General features: G+C 44.4%; 2 protein-coding genes across 7 annotated transcripts in view; both read left to right on the top strand.

The window, feature by feature from the left end:
* The window catches only part of LOC118396667 (transcriptional repressor CTCF-like), a 28,662-nt gene extending 14,617 nt beyond the window's left edge, over window positions 1-14,045 (top strand). For 5 of the 6 annotated variants that reach the window (XM_035790997.2, XM_035790993.2, XM_035790996.2 and 2 more), the window contains 9 exons: window positions 48-399; window positions 502-672; window positions 767-1,021; window positions 1,118-1,267; window positions 5,022-5,182; window positions 10,975-11,157; window positions 11,258-11,405; window positions 11,514-11,759; window positions 12,195-14,045. In XM_035790997.2, the coding sequence (XP_035646890.1) occupies window positions 48-399; window positions 502-672; window positions 767-1,021; window positions 1,118-1,267; window positions 5,022-5,182; window positions 10,975-11,157; window positions 11,258-11,405; window positions 11,514-11,759; window positions 12,195-12,406 (1,878 nt within the window). In that variant the 3' untranslated portion in view covers window positions 12,407-14,045. The remainder of the gene's footprint in view (window positions 1-47; window positions 400-501; window positions 673-766; window positions 1,022-1,117; window positions 1,268-5,021; window positions 5,183-10,974; window positions 11,158-11,257; window positions 11,406-11,513; window positions 11,760-12,194) is intronic. The other variant, XM_035790995.2, reaches the window with a different exon arrangement.
* A 165-nt stretch (window positions 14,046-14,210) lies between these two features.
* Window positions 14,211-18,011, top strand: part of LOC118396664 (capping protein, Arp2/3 and myosin-I linker protein 3) — a 38,422-nt gene continuing 34,621 nt past the window's right edge. The window contains 3 exon segments of the mRNA XM_035790988.2: window positions 14,211-14,357; window positions 14,618-14,712; window positions 15,256-15,306. Of these exon segments, the coding sequence (XP_035646881.2) occupies window positions 14,321-14,357; window positions 14,618-14,712; window positions 15,256-15,306 (183 nt within the window). The 5' untranslated portion in view covers window positions 14,211-14,320.

The following is an 18,011-nucleotide window of genomic DNA, read 5'->3' as shown; positions in this document are numbered from 1 at the left end:
TAAATGTACTAGTCGCAGAGAAATTAAAAACACTACTGCTTCTTCAGGTGGTGAAGGTGGGTGCGAATGGTGAGGTGGAAACAGTGGAGCAGGATGAGCTCCAGCACCAAGAGGAACAGCAGGTCCAGCCTGAGGAGGAGGAGGAGCTGCACTGTGAGCCCCAGCCTGAAGAACCACAATGGGCCAAGGACCCCGACTACCAGCCCCCAGCCAAGAAGACCATCAAGAAGGCAAAAAAGAGCACGCTGCGCTACAACACAGAGGGGGATAAAGACAACATGGACGTGTCTGTGTATGATTTTGAGGAGGAGCAGCAGGAAGGGATGCTCTCTGAGGTCAACGCAGAGAAGGTGGTGGGCAACATGAAACCCCCCAAACCCACCAAAATTAAGAAGAAGGGTAAGATTACCCCTTCTTTCTGTGTCCTTTGTTTATGAGGTATTTTGTAACTCAAGTTGTGGTGCTAAATGCCTCTGCAAGTGCTGACTTTGTATGCTCCAGGTGTGAAGAAAACATTCCAGTGTGAGCTGTGTAGCTACACCTGTCCCCGCCGCTCCAACTTGGACCGACACATGAAAAGCCACACAGATGAGAGGCCCCACAAGTGCCATCTGTGTGGAAGGGCCTTCAGGACTGTTACCCTGCTAAGGAACCACCTCAACACACACACAGGTATGGTGACATCATAGGCACATTGACAGACAATTCTATATTCCTGTCCATATTACCATGTTAGATACTATTATAACTCTATTTCTGTTTACAGGTACCAGACCACACAAGTGTCAAGATTGTGACATGGCCTTCGTGACCAGTGGAGAGTTGGTCCGACATCGTCGCTACAAGCACACTCATGAGAAACCCTTCAAGTGCTCCATGTGTGACTATGCCAGTGTAGAGGTGAGCAAGCTAAAGCGGCACATCCGTTCCCACACTGGGGAGCGTCCTTTCCAGTGCAGTCTGTGCAGCTACGCCAGCAGAGACACCTACAAGCTGAAGAGACACATGAGGACACACTCGGGTGAGGCACAGCTGCAGGGATACTGTGTAAACACTATTAGTGACTGGCCTGATTTGTTGAACTTGTGCACTCATGTTTTCCTGCTTTGTTTTCCAGGAGAGAAGCCGTATGAGTGCTATATTTGCCACGCCCGTTTCACCCAGAGTGGAACCATGAAGATGCACATCCTGCAGAAGCACACAGAGAACGTGGCTAAGTTCCACTGCCCCCACTGTGACACAGTCATCGCCCGAAAGAGTGACCTGGGTTAGATAGCTAGTCATTGACTTTTGGCCTGATTATCCCAATATGCTGACAGCATAATTTGGAAATCTCCACCGTAAACTTAATTGTGACTAAGGCTGTTGCGGTGACCGTATTGGCGGTCACGAGTCATGAAGGCAGTAAAATTCCCTTGCCATGACCTTTTAGTCACGGTAATTAGGCTTCTCCTAGCTCTGCTGCTGATTGTCATTAGTAGCCTACCGAACTTGCTAACTGCCTGGTACTCGGCACTCTATTGCCCCTCTAATTACTCTGACATCAATGCAAATGTATTGGGAAATTTAATCAAACACTTCAGGAGCTCGTGTTGCGCAACATTTCTATAGGCTATGCAATTGCGCAACAAAACAGAGTGATGGCCTCTACAAAAAAGAGGAGGATCCCATTAGCTTTCTATAGGCTAGGCCTAACTATATTTATTTCTCAACTTTCCTAATATTCAGCACATTGCTTATATTTACAACAGGAGTATAGCCTACCTGGCTGGCATGAAAATGAACCATGGGGAAAGCATCCTCTATTTGCTATTTAAATGCACAGATGACATGTATTTTTTTCATGCTGCACCTGTTTTGTTTCAGGTGCATGATAATGGTCCATTCTAAATCGAAACAAATTTCACACGTATATTATTTAGTTTGTGGAAAGTTAAGATTAAATCAAGAATAGTCTGATGGGTGATCACGTGTGAATTATTGTTGTTTTTTTGGTGCTAGTGGTTGTATTAATTTGGGATCTATCCTATCCCGCAGCTGTCCCAGACTACGTTTGGAATATTTATTTGTCGCATAGAATAGAATAGCTTAACCTTTGTACTATGGAGGATTTGTAGGTTTGGAGGATGATGGAGGCAACAGGTGAAAAGAACCTCACATCTACAAAGTCCCTTCCATCCGGTGGCTGATGAGATATGTTTGCACGACTGCCATATTGCATCTCAATCCCAAAGCCCTTGCTTGGAAGTGTACTTTGCCAGACTGCCAAGAACCTTGCCCTCATCCAGGCCAATGTGGCAAGAAACAGTAGTGATGACACCATAGGCCTTGTTGATCTCTGCACCAGATAGGATGCTCTTGCCAGCATACTTGGGGTCTAACATGTATACTGTGGTTTCCTCTGCTTGGAGCAACAGTGAAGAGGGCAGGGCAGTACATTTCTTCTCTTACATCTGCAAGCAGAGTCTGAACATCAGACAGGATGGCATTGTCTCCCTCAATCTGTGCAATGGCTACTGCTATAGGTTTCAGGCTGCTTACCACTCTCTCCCAAAATACATCATCCAGGAGGATCCTCTTGATGGGGCTGTCCATATAGGCAGACTGTGATATGGCCATTTCTTTCCAGGAGAATATCAAATATGATGCCAACACCACCCCAACGGGTGTTGCTGGGCAGCTTCAATGTGGTGCTTTTATTCTTTTCACTTTGCTTGGTGAGGTAGATTGCTGCTATAACTTCATGACGCTTCACATAGCTAATCATTTCCTTGGCTCTCTGTGGAGTGTATCCATTGTTTTCAGTGGCATGGTGTCCTGGAGAAGTAGATTCCAATCATGAGCAGCACAGCCAATGGGTGTGATGTGAGGGTAGGACTCCTCCACTTTAGACCAAGCAGCCTTCATGTTTGCAGTATTGTCTGTCACCATTGCAAATATCTTCTGTGGTCCAAGGTCATTGATGACTGCCTTTAGCTCATCGGTAATGTAGTGTCTGTTGTCCCTTGTGTATGTGCTCTTGTAGAATACTGGTTGAGGGGTGGCGATTGTGTAGTTAATTATTCCTTGCCCACGAACAGTCGACCACCTATCAGAGATGATTGCAATACAGGCTGCTTTCTCTATGATTTGCTTGACCTTCCCTTGAACTCTGCATCCAGTAAATGAGTAGATAAAGCATGTCTGGTTGGAGGAGTGTATGCTGGCGAATAACATTCAGAAATCTCTTCCAATACAAATTTCCTGCGAGCATCAGAGGTGAACCAGTTGCGTACACAGCTCGAACAAGACATTCATCAGCATTTCTCTGACTACTTTCCTCCATTGGGTCAAAAAAAAAACATGAGGACCATGAGCTGTTGCTATCGGTAAGGTGTCTGATTCATCATTTTTACCTCAAATAGAAGTATAGGGACTTTTGTCGGAGTTTGCTTGTTGTGAGCGCTGAGGGAACTTTATGCACTTGACCAGATGATTCTGCATCTTTGTTGCATTCTTCAGATATGATTTGGCACAGTATTTACAAATGGACACAGCTTTTCCTTCTACGTTAGCTGCAGTGAAATGTCTCCACGCATTAGATAGTGCCTGTGGCATATTCCTATAAAGATTAGGGGGAAAATTTGTACAAAATCCCAAATACAATTCCATGTACAGATAAGTGGTTAAACAGTTAGATTAAACAACTCCTTTGTAAGATGAATATTTCAAATTAAACATGTATGGAAACAGGTGAATTAACATTCCTCAGTTAGCAGGCTCAAGGAAGCTAAAACCCACATGGTAGCAAAAACTAACTAGCCGAAATTAACAAGTTAGAAATTATTTAAATACAATTTGCTGTAGGATACTATTTACTAGTTAACCAAAAATCCTGTACGTCCTAAAAAATATATTCACCCCACCCAGTATTGCAATCAAAACTTACCAGAAATCATGTAGTCCTTGGCTCAGACAGTGTAGTATTGTGGGCTCAATAGCATCTCATTAGTGTGCAATATCTTGAGAATCAGCTGTACATGTGATGAAAATTGCACTTGAACATACCTGTGATGGAAGAATGCACTGTGCATGCAGAGGGTTGCAATTCCATTGAATTGTGGATAGTTTAACCAAAATATGCCACAGGACCTAGAATTGCCTTATGTGTATCCCACAAAAAAGGTTCACTGTTATAAGCTAACTTTTTGATGAATTTAAGCAAACATTTCAAAAGTGTCCTGGAAAGTTTCCAACCCATTGCAACCCTACAATTAAATAATGCCACAGAATGTTAAGCAAATCTCGTCTGCTAAATGAACTCGTGTAGCCCCCAGCCATTTGGTATAGCCAGACCAGTACCTAACATAAGGATTCTGTTCTTCTGAAATACACTACATTTTCTTCAGACCTGTCTAAAATAAATGATGGATTTATTGTGACGGTGTAGGCTATATTACATGGATTTGTTGTGACGGTGTAGGCTATTACATGGATTTATTGTGACGGTGTAGGCTATATTACATGGATTTATTGTGACGGTGTAGGCTATATTACATGGATTTGTTGTGACGGTGTAGGCTATATTACATGGATTTGTTGTGACGGTGTAGGCTATATTACATGGATTTGTTGTGACGGTGTAGGCTATATTACATGGATTTGTTGTGACGGTGTAGGCTATATTACATGGATTTGTTGTGACGGTGTAGGCTATATTACATGGATTTATTGTTACGGTGTAGGCTATATTACATGGATTTATTGTGACGGTGTAGGCTATATTACATGGATTCATTGGACTTTTTAAAATGTAAATGTTCCGATTGTCTGCATCATTGGCTTGTAGGCTGTGTGTGGAAGCCAGGAGATGCTAAATGTGTTTGTTAATTAACGGTAAATTACAGGGAGACCGACAGTTATTTGCTTGACATTCACCGGCTGACAATTTCGTGACCGCCACAGCGATAATTGTGACTGAACTTGTTTATATTGATGACATTTCTCTTAATAAGCTTTTTTTGCCCCCTTCTCCCCTTCAGGCGTCCACCTGCGAAAACAGCACTCATTCATTGAGCAGGGCAGGAAATGTCGTTACTGCGATGCTGTGTTCCACGAGCGCTACGCACTCATCCAGCACCAAAAGTCCCACAAGAACGAGAAACGCTTCAAGTGTGACCAGTGTGATTACTGCTGCAGACAGGTGAGGTCCTGCTGTCTCTAACTAGTAGTTACTGTCTAGTAAATATTAGGGGTATGAACGATTAAACCAGGGGTCAGAACCGGTTCAGGGAACAGAACTTGAAAACTGGAATGGAAGTGCTCAATACTTTTCCTGTACAGAACCATTATTTTAAACTCATTAGAACCGGTTAAAAACCTTTTGCTTTGCGGACATGTTTTTCCAGTCCCACAAAATGCTACAAAGCACCTATGCAAAACCCTCCTTTCAATCAGAAACTTCTTCCAGTGTCTGCCTGCCATCTGAAAATATTTGCCTGTGTGCACATGTAGGCTTCCTTTCCCTCCCCCCGCAGACGCTGTAGCCTAGCCTATTGACGTTAAAACCGTGACTCAAATGATTGTGAGAGACATGTTTAATTGGAGAAGAATGGATTCACCTTTTTAATGCTAGTTTAGGATACTATAGCTATCACATTTCTCAACTACTTTTTAAAATTCTGCTGCCGCACTGCAAAAACAAGCTCGTTAGCTAGCTTCTCTGGTCCAACGTTAAGCCGACTCTGAAGTTCAGACATGAAAAGTTCCTCCGTTTAAGCCACCCCTCCGTTGGTATAATTCTCCGGGCCTAATTCAGATAATGAATGTCATCACCAGATGCCCAGCGCTTTAAGCCAAGCTGCCTCCACCCTTTATCCCCACCTGTAAAATTGGTTGCAAACCTCACGCCTTGTCTTTCCATCACGCATGTAAACAACTCACTGAACTATAGCTTGCCTGCTCCAAAGCAAGCTGCTCTATCCGCACTGCATGATTGGTGAAGAAATGTAATGTTGAGCTAAATGTACAAATATATGATTTCAGAGGTTTAAAAAGGAACAGAAATGGTACTTTTTTGTATGAACCAGTTTTACTGGTCAGAACAGTGAAACAAAAAAAAACTGTGGTTCTGTTTTAGAACGAAACAATTGAAAAATAGTTTTGGACCCAACCCCTGGTTTAAACTTCTTGTTTAAAAAAAATAATAAAGAAATGTAATTGTTAATATTAAGAAAACAAGTAAATTAAAATCACAGTGCCGTTATCACAAAACTACCACTAACAGGTCCTGATCATCATAAAGTTGAAAAAATGAACACAAAGGCCTGCCTAACCCAGTTTGTTACAGCATTGTAATGCATGTAGTGCCTCCCAAGTGGCGCAGCAGTCTAAGGGTTTATGGGGTTATTTAATTTTTATTAACCCCTCCCCCACCCCCCTTTTCAGAGGACAAATATCTTTAGTTTTTTTTACAGCTTTTTTGCTACATATACATTTTTACATACATGGTACTTTTATTTAAAGCAGTCACATAACAGTAATACATTACCAAACATAAGCTCTTTAATCACCACTCTCAGCTCGTCCCTTCTTTCACTATAGACCACCCTAGTTTGGTTTCCATGTGCCATATATATTTAAATTGTACTATGATGTTTCACAAAATTTTGGAACCTATTCTATTCGTATATTATCCACAGATTGTGAGCTAAAGATGAAAACCTTTCCTACAGGTATTATTATATTGTTTATTGACTGACTACAGCTATCCAAATCACCCAAAACTGTTATTTGTAAGGTTAATTTTAAGTGCATGTTGTGATTTAAAAAATAATAATAATAATAAAATATTTTTTTTGCCATTCCTGAACCTGTGACCAGAAACGAGCTACATAGGGGCAATTCCAGAATAAATTATCTATTGATTCTGTCTCTTCGCGGCAAAATCTACAGAGCTGTGATTGTTGTATGCTCCATATACAGCTCTGGAAAAACATGAAGAGACCACTGCAAAATGATCCTTTTATTTGGTTGTACTATATATAGGTATGTGTTTGGGTAAAATGAGAATAACATTTTTATTCTATAAACTACTGACATTTCTCCCAAATTCCTATTAAAAATATTGTCGTGTAGAGCATTTATTTGCAGAAATGACAACTGTCAAAATAACAAATAACAAAATAACAAATAATGCAAAGAAAATAAGTTCATATTCATTTTTAAACACAATACTAATGTTTTAAGTTAGGAAGAGTTCAGAAATCAATATTTGATGGAATAACCCTTACTTTCAATCACAGCATTAATGCGTCTTGGCATGCTCTCCACCAGTCTTTCACATTGATGTTGGGTGACTTTATGCCACTCCTGGCAGCAAACATTCAAGCAGCTCGGGCTTTGTTTGATGGGTTGTGACCATCCATCTTCCTCTTGATCACATTCCAGAGGTTTTCAATGGGGTTCAGGTTTAGAGATTGGACTGGCTATGACAGGGTCTTGATCTGGTGGTCCTCCATCCACACCTCGATTGACCTGGCTGTGTGGCATGGAGCATTGTCCTGCGGTTAGGCGAGGGTTTGGCTGGAGGTCTTTCCTTAGCTCATCATGCTGTAGCGACTCCTTGTAGCTGGCCTGGTGCTTCCTCTGTTTCCTATGACACATTGGTGGGTCTGGCTTCCGGGTTAAGCGAGCAGGCGTTAAGAAGCAGCGCAGCTTGGCGGGGCGTGTTTCGAGACACGTGACTCGACCTTCGCATCTCCCGATCCCGTTGGGGAATTGCAGTGATGAGACAAGATCGTAACTACCAATTGGCTTTCACGAAAAGGGGGTCAAATTGCACTAAGCTATATGGAATTGTTTTATGAAGGTCATACCATTTAGCTATTGATTTAGAATTTTAAGACCACTTGAAGTATTTTGTATATATATATGATAAACAATTATTTTGGGCATCACTGCTATTAGTTTGAATAATAGATTCACTACATGGAACAACAGATGGGAACAAAACATCAAAGGGAAGTTTGTTCCGAAAGTGTGTCTCCTATATCTGAGAGGTTTATAAAGCCATGTATTTAACTCCTTACTTTTGGCTCGAAACAGTCTCCATATTTACTTCCATTAATTATTTTCAACTGGTACCCGGGACCTTCAAACTTGTCTCCTAGAGCAAAACAACTGACATGTTCGTGAAAGTCTCACCTTTCCACAGAGGGGTCATATTAGTGTGTAACCCAAACTGTTCGGACAGTTATGCCTGTAGCCAAGTTGGCAAATCGGCTGTACAGACTTTAGACGAGTCCCAAGACGCTTGTGGGGGTCATAGAGCAAGAGAACATCATCATATTCGTGAGTTATCTTTCCATAGAGGGGTCATAATAATGATGATGGCGATGATAATAAGAGCAAACCTGATAACACCATTGTGTTTGTGAGAGTCATCTTTCAATAGAATGATCATAATAGATTCTAGGCCAAACCGTTTGGACGATACATACAATTATATGAGGAGACCGATTTCCGGGACGTCTCATGGTCTGACTGCTCTAGCTCTGCCACCTTTCACTGCAGATGGGACGTCTCATGGTCTGACTGCTCTAGCTCTGCCACCTTTCACTGCAGATGGGACGTCTCGTGGTCTGACCGCTCTAGCTCGTCTCGTGGTCTGACCGCTCTAGCCCTGCCACCTTTCACTGCAGATGGGATGTGTCACATGGTCTGACGGCTCTAGCTCTGCCACCTTTCGCTGCAGATGGGATGTCTCATGGTCTGACCGCTCTAGCTCTGCCACCTTTCACCGCAGATGGGATGTCTCATAGTCTGACCGCTCTAGCTCTGCCACCTTTCACCGCAAATGCGGAAAGGCGATATCGGCAAATGCGGGGGTTGAGACGCAACTTTAAACAGATGGATTTTGACTGAGATTTTTATTCATTTACGTTAATTAGATTTCCGCGGGGGGCGCCAATTGAAGGCTAACGGTTAAGCTAGGAATATTTTTTGCGCTGATCCGCTGATGTCGTTGTGTGAATTTAGATCGGACTCTAAACCCTTACCTTCCTGCCAATGACCATGATTGGATATTCAGTGACAAAGGAGCACTGCATTCATAGCCCAGCATCCTACATTCACTAGGGATGTGACAAATGGATGTTTTCTTTTTTCATGTTTAAACTGCCTTTTTTTTTTAAATCATTTTTTCATTAAAACAATAAGAAAATGTAATAACATTCCATGTGAAATCCTATTGTGCTGTATGACCACTAGGGGCAGTGAAGTTCTACCACAGTCATAAAGTAGGCTCAGGCATCTGGAATCTGCTTTGTGGCTGCCTGAAAAGCCTGGTGAGATTTTGTCTTGACGACCGCTGTTAATTCACATTGACTCGTGTTCCTTCCATTTGTTATGTGCATTAGCTACTCTACCCAAGTGATCATACTTCTTCTCCCTGCATTCTCTTTTCCCTGCATTAGGCCTACCTGTCTCTCTCACAGTTATGATCTGATCGCTCCCTCTACACACACACACACGTGTTGCGCGCCCAAGCTCACATTAAGCCTACGGAAATGACTGCCTACAAAAACACATCTAACTGACGGGATACACTAACAAAGCTGTAGACCAGCAACATTCCTTGCCAAATCATGACATTTTTTTCACAATTTCAAAATGGACTGATTGATTTAAAGTAGAGATATACGTGTTCCAACCCTGAACTGCAGTTCTGGAATAATATATGTGTTTTGTCTATTTTCGGCTTCTTTTTTTGCGAACTGCTATAGTGTTCTGTTTCGAATAGGTTATAACCCCCCCTAAACAGTGGCAGGTTCTGGACTGAAATATGCAACAAAAACATATTCATTAGTCTCTGGGCCTACTTTGTTTCATGTTTAACAAAAGCCTGCCCACTAAGTTTAAGCTCACAAATCAAACATAGGGCAAAAGAAAGCAACATGCCAAATGAGGGTATATATTGGTAAAAAGGGGGAAGAATTTTGGCTTTCTAATGCTGTGAATTGGGCTTTGACTAAACCAGTATCGTGATAATTGTTCCATGTCAACCATGAAAACATGAAGCAGTCAACTCTTTGGTCCTTTATAAACATGCTTTATGTAAAATGGTGTGCTATAGCTTGGAAAATGAATCAAATGTGACTGGGTGACAACATAATGATCGTCCCGTACCTAGCTGTTAAACGGAAACAAACGAAACAGGTAGAGGCTAACCTGAATTTGTCAAATTTTAAAAACTCTTTTTGCTCTTAGTTTATAAATGGTTTCATAATGAATACACCCCTGGCTGAGAGAGGGCGTGTGCGATGGTGTGATCAAAATGCACCATATGAGTAGCCTGCTTGTAAACTGTTGACAATAGACCCATAACTGATCTAAATGGTTGGATAATCAGGCCTAGGCTTTATGGTACTCCTTGTATATAGCTCCATTCTTAATAATAGGCGTGCAGTAGGATATACAGCAGTAGGATGCTTTGATCAGTTGATTGACTGTTGTAGGCTACTGTAGAACAAACTTTCCTCTAGTGTGGATGCTCACTAACAGTTTAAAGTCATGTGTAATTTATAGTTATCATCCTTTAACGGATGTCCCTTAACACTTAGTGGTAAATGCTGCCCTCTAGCGGATTATATGAATATGGTATGAATACAGTAGTGGTTCTCAACCAGGGATTGATTTGATAGAAATCATGACTGCAACATTGATCACCTAGTAAAAAGGGATTCAATATTCCCTGCTATTTTGTTTTAATGATCATTTTGGAGGGGGAAGGTTAAAAACAGACAGTCAAGTTTCAAGCGCTCTGGAAGGGCCAGGTGAAAATATATATTTTCCTCGGGGGGACCATCCATTTTAATTGCATTGCCATTACCTCCAGGTGTCCCTCAATATAAAAATGTTCACTCATGGATACTGGACAATCAGCATAGTTTTGAGATGGAGTTGTGTTTTTCTTGCTGTCCTTGCATTGACTAGGAGCGCCACATGCTGATGCACAGGCGCACCCACACAGGAGAGAAGCCTTACGCCTGTAGCCAGTGTGAGAAGACCTTCCGTCAGAAGCAGCTCCTGGACATGCACTTCCGGCGTTACCATGACCCCAACTTTGTGCCCACTGCCTTTGTGTGCACCAAGTGTGGCAAGGCCTTCACCCGCAGGGTATGGACACTTACTCAAACACACATTTATTGAGTCGAAGAATACATCCATTGTTTTTGGTATAGCCCTTCATTTGATCCTTTTGTTAAACTCTCCTCAGAACACCATGGCCAGACATGCAGAGAACTGTAACGGGGATCCTAGTGAAGGAGAGAACGGATCCCCACCCAAGAGAGGACGAGGTGGGAGGAAGAGGAAGATGCGCTCAAGGAAGGATGAAGACGATGATGATGACGATGACGACAGTGGTGAGAGGCCCTTTCTATTACTGAAACATATCTAATTGTAGTGTCCTATAAACTATTGCTCTTTGGATGTAATAAGATCAGTGTTAGACTCTAACTTCCCACCTCCAGAGGACAATGCTGATCCTGAGCTGGATGACATTGATGAAGAGGATGAGGAGGCTGAGGCAGCACTGCTGGAGGAAGAGGAGGAGGAGGAGATGATGGAGTTGGAGCAGGCTCCACCCACCAAACCTATTCCTGCCCCTGTAGAGCCACCTGTCAAGAGGAAACGCGGCAGACCTCCCAAGAACATCCCCAAACCCTCCCCTCCCCCCAAAGCCAGCAAGGCTGCCCCCAAAGGCAAGGCTGCTTCAGGTGAGTTAAATCTCCCTGATCCAATATCATGCAATGTTTAAATCAAGGATGGCAACTTTGAAGGGGGTAGAGGCCACAAAAAATCTGAACTCTGCGATTCTCAAGTTTCCCATGTGTATCAAGAATAGGCCACCCCCCAAAGGACATCCAGTCAACATGACACAACTGTGGGAAAGCAGTCCACATGGGCCAGTATCTCTTTGGAACACTTTCAACACTTTGTAGAGTCCATGCCATGATGAATTGAGGCTGTTCCGAGGGCAAAAGTGGCTGCACTTAGTATTTTTTTAACATTTTGGGTAAATTGATCTGCAGGCCTACAAAAAGGGGACGGGCTGCCAGTTGCCCATCCCTGGTCTAAATCTATGCCCAGTTTATGCTTTACTGAGCATTTTAATGGCAAGTTATAATACCGGGTGTTATCTGTCTCCTCAGCTGCAGCTGTCATCCAGGTGGAGGATGAGAATACCGGCACCATAGAGAACATCATAGTGAAGAAGGAGCAAGAGGCTGAACAGGCTGCCCCAGAGGTGGTGGTGGAGCAACCAGAGGAGGCAGGGGTGGAGACGGTGGAGCTGCCTGTAGCAGATGCTGCCCCCAACGGAGACCTCACCCCTGAGATGATCCTCAGCATGATGGACCGGTGATCTAGCCCACACAGACTGCTCAAAGACATCCCCTTGTCTCAACCTTTCCCTTCAACAAGTCTACCCTCTTCATACGATCTGCCATCTTACAAACCACTCCGCTTTACACTCTTGGTTTTTGTCTTAAGAAAACACACCGATTTGTTTATCACTCTCAAACCCACTTCCTTCCATGCATTCACTGTAACAGTTTAAGTTCTAGCTGCTTGGTCTGTAGAAATGTAGATATTTTTGTGGGAGGAATGTTGTAGAAACGTGTAATAATGGATCCCTTCATGGAGGGATGGTAGCTGAGGTTTGACACGTGGACATTGGGACTTTCTATAGTGGTCTTCTTTTTTTCCCTCCAACTAATAAACTATTTTCTTAACCTGTTTGTGAGCTTGACATGGCAACAGTGCCAGTAATTTCAGCCTTGTTATCTAGGACCTCTGCGGTAGACTAAAACTATTACTTTCACTGTCAAAGGAAGTCCTTCCATTTTGTTAACACTTTATTCACTGCATATTACATTTGACTTACTGTTATACTTGTCACAGATGATGGAGTTTGTAGAGGCTTACATTAACTACTATAATCGGGGACAGTGACATGCATCGACCCACAAAGTTTTTAAGACTGCAGTTATGTTGTACAAACGGTCATCTCGGCTGGTTTTGCTTGTAAATACTTGTTTAGTTTTATTACAAACATATTTTAATCTTTTTCTAGTGATCTAAAAAACTTTAATGCTGGGAGAAAGGAACTCTTAACCATAGCTGTTTGGAACACAGGCAGTATGTGGATTTCTAATCTCTAAAGTGGGAGGCTTTGCCCACTCTGTAAATCATGTTGGAGATATGATCTTTCCGGTTTTGAGCTTTTTAGCCTGAATATCTAGTGTTCTTTTTGGAGGTACAGAGGTTAACAGCTTTACTCACTCTTAACCTACCTAACATCTCGACCGCATGGACTAATGTTAGAGGTTTTGAAAGATGACCATGTAGGTCTTGTTTTGCTTTTCAAGATAAGGTAGAGAGATTGTGATGTAAATTGCGCCCATGTTCTGGAAAGCTTTAATCAAGTTCTGTGTGAAACTGTAAAGGGTGGAGGTGTCCAATTAAACTAGCTTCAGGTCTTAACTGTAAAGGGGGGAGGTGTCCAATTGAACTAGCTTCAGGTCTTAACTGTAAAGGAAAGATGATGATTAAGGCTTTGGGAATTTTGTGAAGCAGAATGTTTCTCCCAGTTAATTTCTCAAACCATTTTGTCCTAATGGTGCAGTTGTGTTGTGGGATGTATACAGATGCGGTCAGAGGGCCTTGTGGAATTCTGATTAGGAGGTTCAAAAAGGGGAGGAGACAACTATAAGGGAAAGATATTTTGTATAAAGGTTGTTAGTCGTTTCAGAGAACAATGTCCTTTCTTTCAGACCATTTGACACTGATACAACATGTAGCTTCCTTCTATATGTAATTGCATTTAAATTGCTTTTGTCAAGCTCTTAAAAATTCTAGGTTGATGCATTTTTGTACCTGGCTGTACTGTGTGAATTTTACAATGATCTGAAAACCAACATAAATACATGTATTGTTGGGTTGAGAGGGCATGTTGGTATGCGGAATGTATTACTGTACAGCTAATAAAGATATTGGCCTACTCCTGTTTTTTCCTTTGTATTTTTTGTTGAAGTGCGTTTGACGTTACTATGTTATTGCAGAAGATCATGTAAGGATCTTTAGCAAAGGTGATACTGAAAGGGTTGTCATTTCCTGTCTCGGTCAGGGCTCCTAGCTTGCTATGGTTTCACTCTGAGTGTGGTAGACAGCAGCAGGATGTGTGTGTGTGTACCTCCCAGACCTTCCTGAGCTGCCTCTGCTGCTGCTACTCCCACGCTCTCTCTTACCCCTACTGACAAGAGCTGGGCCCAACATCATGGCTGGCAATACTGACATCTCTTACAGCCTGCAAGGTATGGAGCTCCACTGTTTTTCCTGCCACTTATCTTTCTCAATGTATTCCTGTTTGTATGCTCATTTAAGATTGAGATGGCCTCTATTTTTTTCTCCTGTCTCCCCCCGCCCACCCCCCAAAATATATATTTGTGTTACGGCGGTGCCTGTGTCCTCTTGCCAAAGATCTGTCTGAATGCCGGGCTGAGTCTGAAATATTTGATTTATTGTATGAATGGCTCGCTGTCCCTGTTATTCTTCTCTATTCTCTCCTGAGAAGAGTACATCACTCAGCTGCTGAAGCCCCAGAAGATTTGTCTCATGCGGCAGGTGCAGCTAAACCAACCCAAGGGGAAGGCTGAGAGCAGGGTTCTGGTGAGTAGGGACCTCGTGGTCCCTGGGTCCAACAAATCACTGTGTTGGGTGGTTTTTAACCTGTTCTGGTTAAGAAAATCCTGCTTCTTGGGATCGGCTGGGGCTTGTTTGGCACTGTTGGCATTTGTTTATGTTGACCACAGAGGGTTAAACTATATTAGCTGTGTGTGTTTAAATGTGCAAAAGAGGAGCAGCCGATTATCTGGAATCTGGTGTGTTTGCATATTGGGCTGGAACAAAATGCTACCGGAGGGTCTCCAGGAGGAAGGTTCACCCCTAGAGAAATACAGTGTATCTGTTCGTAATGTGGCTGAAGTTACCAGGTTCCACCTGCAAGTGGAGCTATTAAGCTGACAGCTGACAGTCTACACTGCAATGTGAATGGGGGAGAATTTGAATAAACCTCCAATACAGTTAGATACATACAATGTAGTCCATTCTCACAAACACACACTCTCACACACTCTCTCACACACATGCAGACAGTCATTGATCTTGTAGTGGTTACTGACATGTTTGTTTTTGTTTACACTTTGAAACCAGGTGATGACTCTATGGAGAGCTTATGTTGTCCACAGTAAGCAACCTGCCAGGGTAAGTGTTTGTGTTTACTCATGTTTACTCTGAACACAGTTGCTCCAACTCAAAATCAACTACATGTTAACACCATTGCTTGAGTCTGGTTATGGTCAGTCTGATATGAGCTTACAGAAGAATGAGGAAATCATTGTAAAAATAGACTTTGGTTACTGGAAGTCAGGTATGTATCTCCCTTTAGAAGAAATACCCAGCACACACCTGAAATAACAGTGAAGACCTGCAGGTCAAGTTGAGTATTAACTTACCGAGCAGAGAAAGGGAGCATGGCACGCTAGAGAGAGTGGAGGAAGGGAGCATGGCACGCTAGAGAGAGTGGAGGAAGGGAGCATGGCACGCTAGAGAGAGTGGAGGAAGGGAGCATGGCACGCTAGAGAGAGTGGAGGAAGGGAGCATGGCATGCTAGATGGAGAGTGGAGGAAGGGAGCATGGCACGCTAGATGGAGAGTGGAGGAAGGGAGCATGGCACGCTAGATGGAGAGGGGAGGAAGTGAGCATGGCACGCTAGACAGAGGGAGAGTGGAGGAAGGGAGCATGGCACGCTAGATAGAGAGTGGAGGAAGGGAGCATGGCACGCTAGATGGAGAGTGGAGGAAGGGAGCATGACACGCTAGATGGAGAGGGAGACTGGAGGAAGGGAGCATGGCATGCTAGATGGAGAGTGGAGGAAGGGAGCATGGCACGCTAGATCGAGATGGAGAGCGGAGGAAGGGAGTATGGCACGCAAGATGGAGAGTGGAGGAAGGGAGCATGGCACGCTAGATGGAGAGTGAGACTGGAGGAAGGGAGCATGGCACGCTAGATGGAGAGGGGAGGAAGTGAGCATGGCACGCTAGATGGAGAGGAAGAGTGGAGGAAGGGAGCATGGCACGCTAGACAGAGGGAGAGTGGAGGAAGGGAGCATGGCACGCTAGATGGAGAGTGGAGGAAGGGAGCATGAAACGCTAGAGGGAGACTGGAGGAAGGGAGCATGGCATGCTAGATGGAGAGTGGAGGAAGGGAGCATGGCACGCTAGATCGAGATGGAGAGCGGAGGAAGGGAGTATGGCACGCAAGATGGAGAGTGGAGGAAGGGAGCATGGCATGCTAGATGGAGAGTGAGACTGGAGGAAGGGAGCATGGCACGCTAGATGGAGAGTTGAGGAAGGGAGCATGGCACGCTAGATGGAGAGTGGAGGAAGGGAGCATGGCACGCTAGATGGAGGAAGGGAGCATGGCACGCTAGATAGAGATGGAGAGCGGAGGAAGGGAGTATGGCATGCAAGATGGAGAGTGGAGGAAGGGAGCATGGCACGCTAGATGGAGAGTGAGACTGGAGGAAGGGAGCATGGCACGCTAGATGGAGAGTTGAGGAAGGGAGCATGACATGCTTGATGAAGAGTGGAGGAAGGGAGCATGGCACGCTATATAGAGAGGGAGAGTGGAGGAAGGGAGCATGGCACGCAAGATAGAGAGGGAGGCTGGAGGAAGGGAGTATGGCACGCTAGAGAGAGTGGAGGAAGGGATCATGGCACGCTAGATGGAGAGACTGGAGGAAGGGAGCATGGCACGCAAGATAGAGAGGGAGACTGGAGGAAGGGAGTATGGCACGCTAGGGAGAGTGGAGGAAGGGCACATGACACGCTAGATGGAGAGTGAGACTGGAGGAAGGGAGCATGGCACGCAAGATAGAGAGGGAGAGTGGAGGAAGGGAGTATGGCACGCTAGAGAGAGTGGAGGAAGGGAGCATGGCACGCTAGATGAAGAGTGGAGGAAGGGAGCATGGCACGCTAGATGGAGGAAGGGAGCATGGCACGCTAGATGTAGAGTGGAGGAAGGGAGCATGGCACGCTAGATGGAGGAAGGGAGCATGGCACGCTAGATGGAGAGTGGAGGAAGGGAGCATGGCACGCTAGATGAAGAGTGGAGGAAGGGAGCATGGCACGCTAGATGAAGAGTGGAGGAAGGGAGCATGGCACGCTAGATGAAGAGTGGAGGAAGGGAGCATGGCACGCTAGATGAAGAGTGGAGGAAGGGAGCATGGCACGCTAGATGAAGAGTGGAGGAAGGGAGCATGGCACGCTAGATGAAGAGTGGAGGAAGGGAGCATGGCACGCTAGATGAAGAGTGGAGGAAGGGAGCATGGCACGCTAGATGGAGAGTGGAGGAAGGGAGCATGGCACGTGAGATGGAGAGTGGAGGAAGGGAGCATGGCACGCGAGATGGAGAGTGGAGGAAGGGAGCATGGCACGCGAGATGGAGAGTGGAGGAAGGGAGCATGGCACGCGAGATGGAGAGTGGAGGAAGGGAGCATGGCACGCTAGATGGAGAGTGGAGGAAGGGAGCATGGCACACTAGATGGAGGAAGGGAGCATGGCACGCTAGATGGAGAGTGGAGGAACTGAGCATGACATGCTAGATGAAGAGTGGAGGAAGGGAGCATGGCACGCTAGATGGAGAGTGGAGGAAGGGAGCATGGCACGCTAGATGGAGGAAGGGAGCATGGCACGCAAGATGGAGAGTGGAGGAAGGGAGCATGGCACGCTAGATGGAGGAAGGGAGCATGGCACACTAGATGGAGAGGGAGGGTTAAATGGAGCGGCTCAAGGCATTAGAGAGAGGATGGGACCTGTATTAGTACATTCCAATAATTGTTATACAGTGTAGAAACAAGTTATGCTGGCCTCAGTTTCTGTTGTTTGTTTACTTATAAAGCAGAAATG

Source organism: Oncorhynchus keta, chromosome 17, assembly GCF_023373465.1.
Source record: "Oncorhynchus keta strain PuntledgeMale-10-30-2019 chromosome 17, Oket_V2, whole genome shotgun sequence".
Taxonomy (NCBI): Eukaryota; Metazoa; Chordata; class Actinopteri; order Salmoniformes; family Salmonidae; genus Oncorhynchus; species Oncorhynchus keta.
Note: the sequence above shows the minus strand (reverse complement) of the source record. Positions and strands in the feature narration are given on the sequence as shown.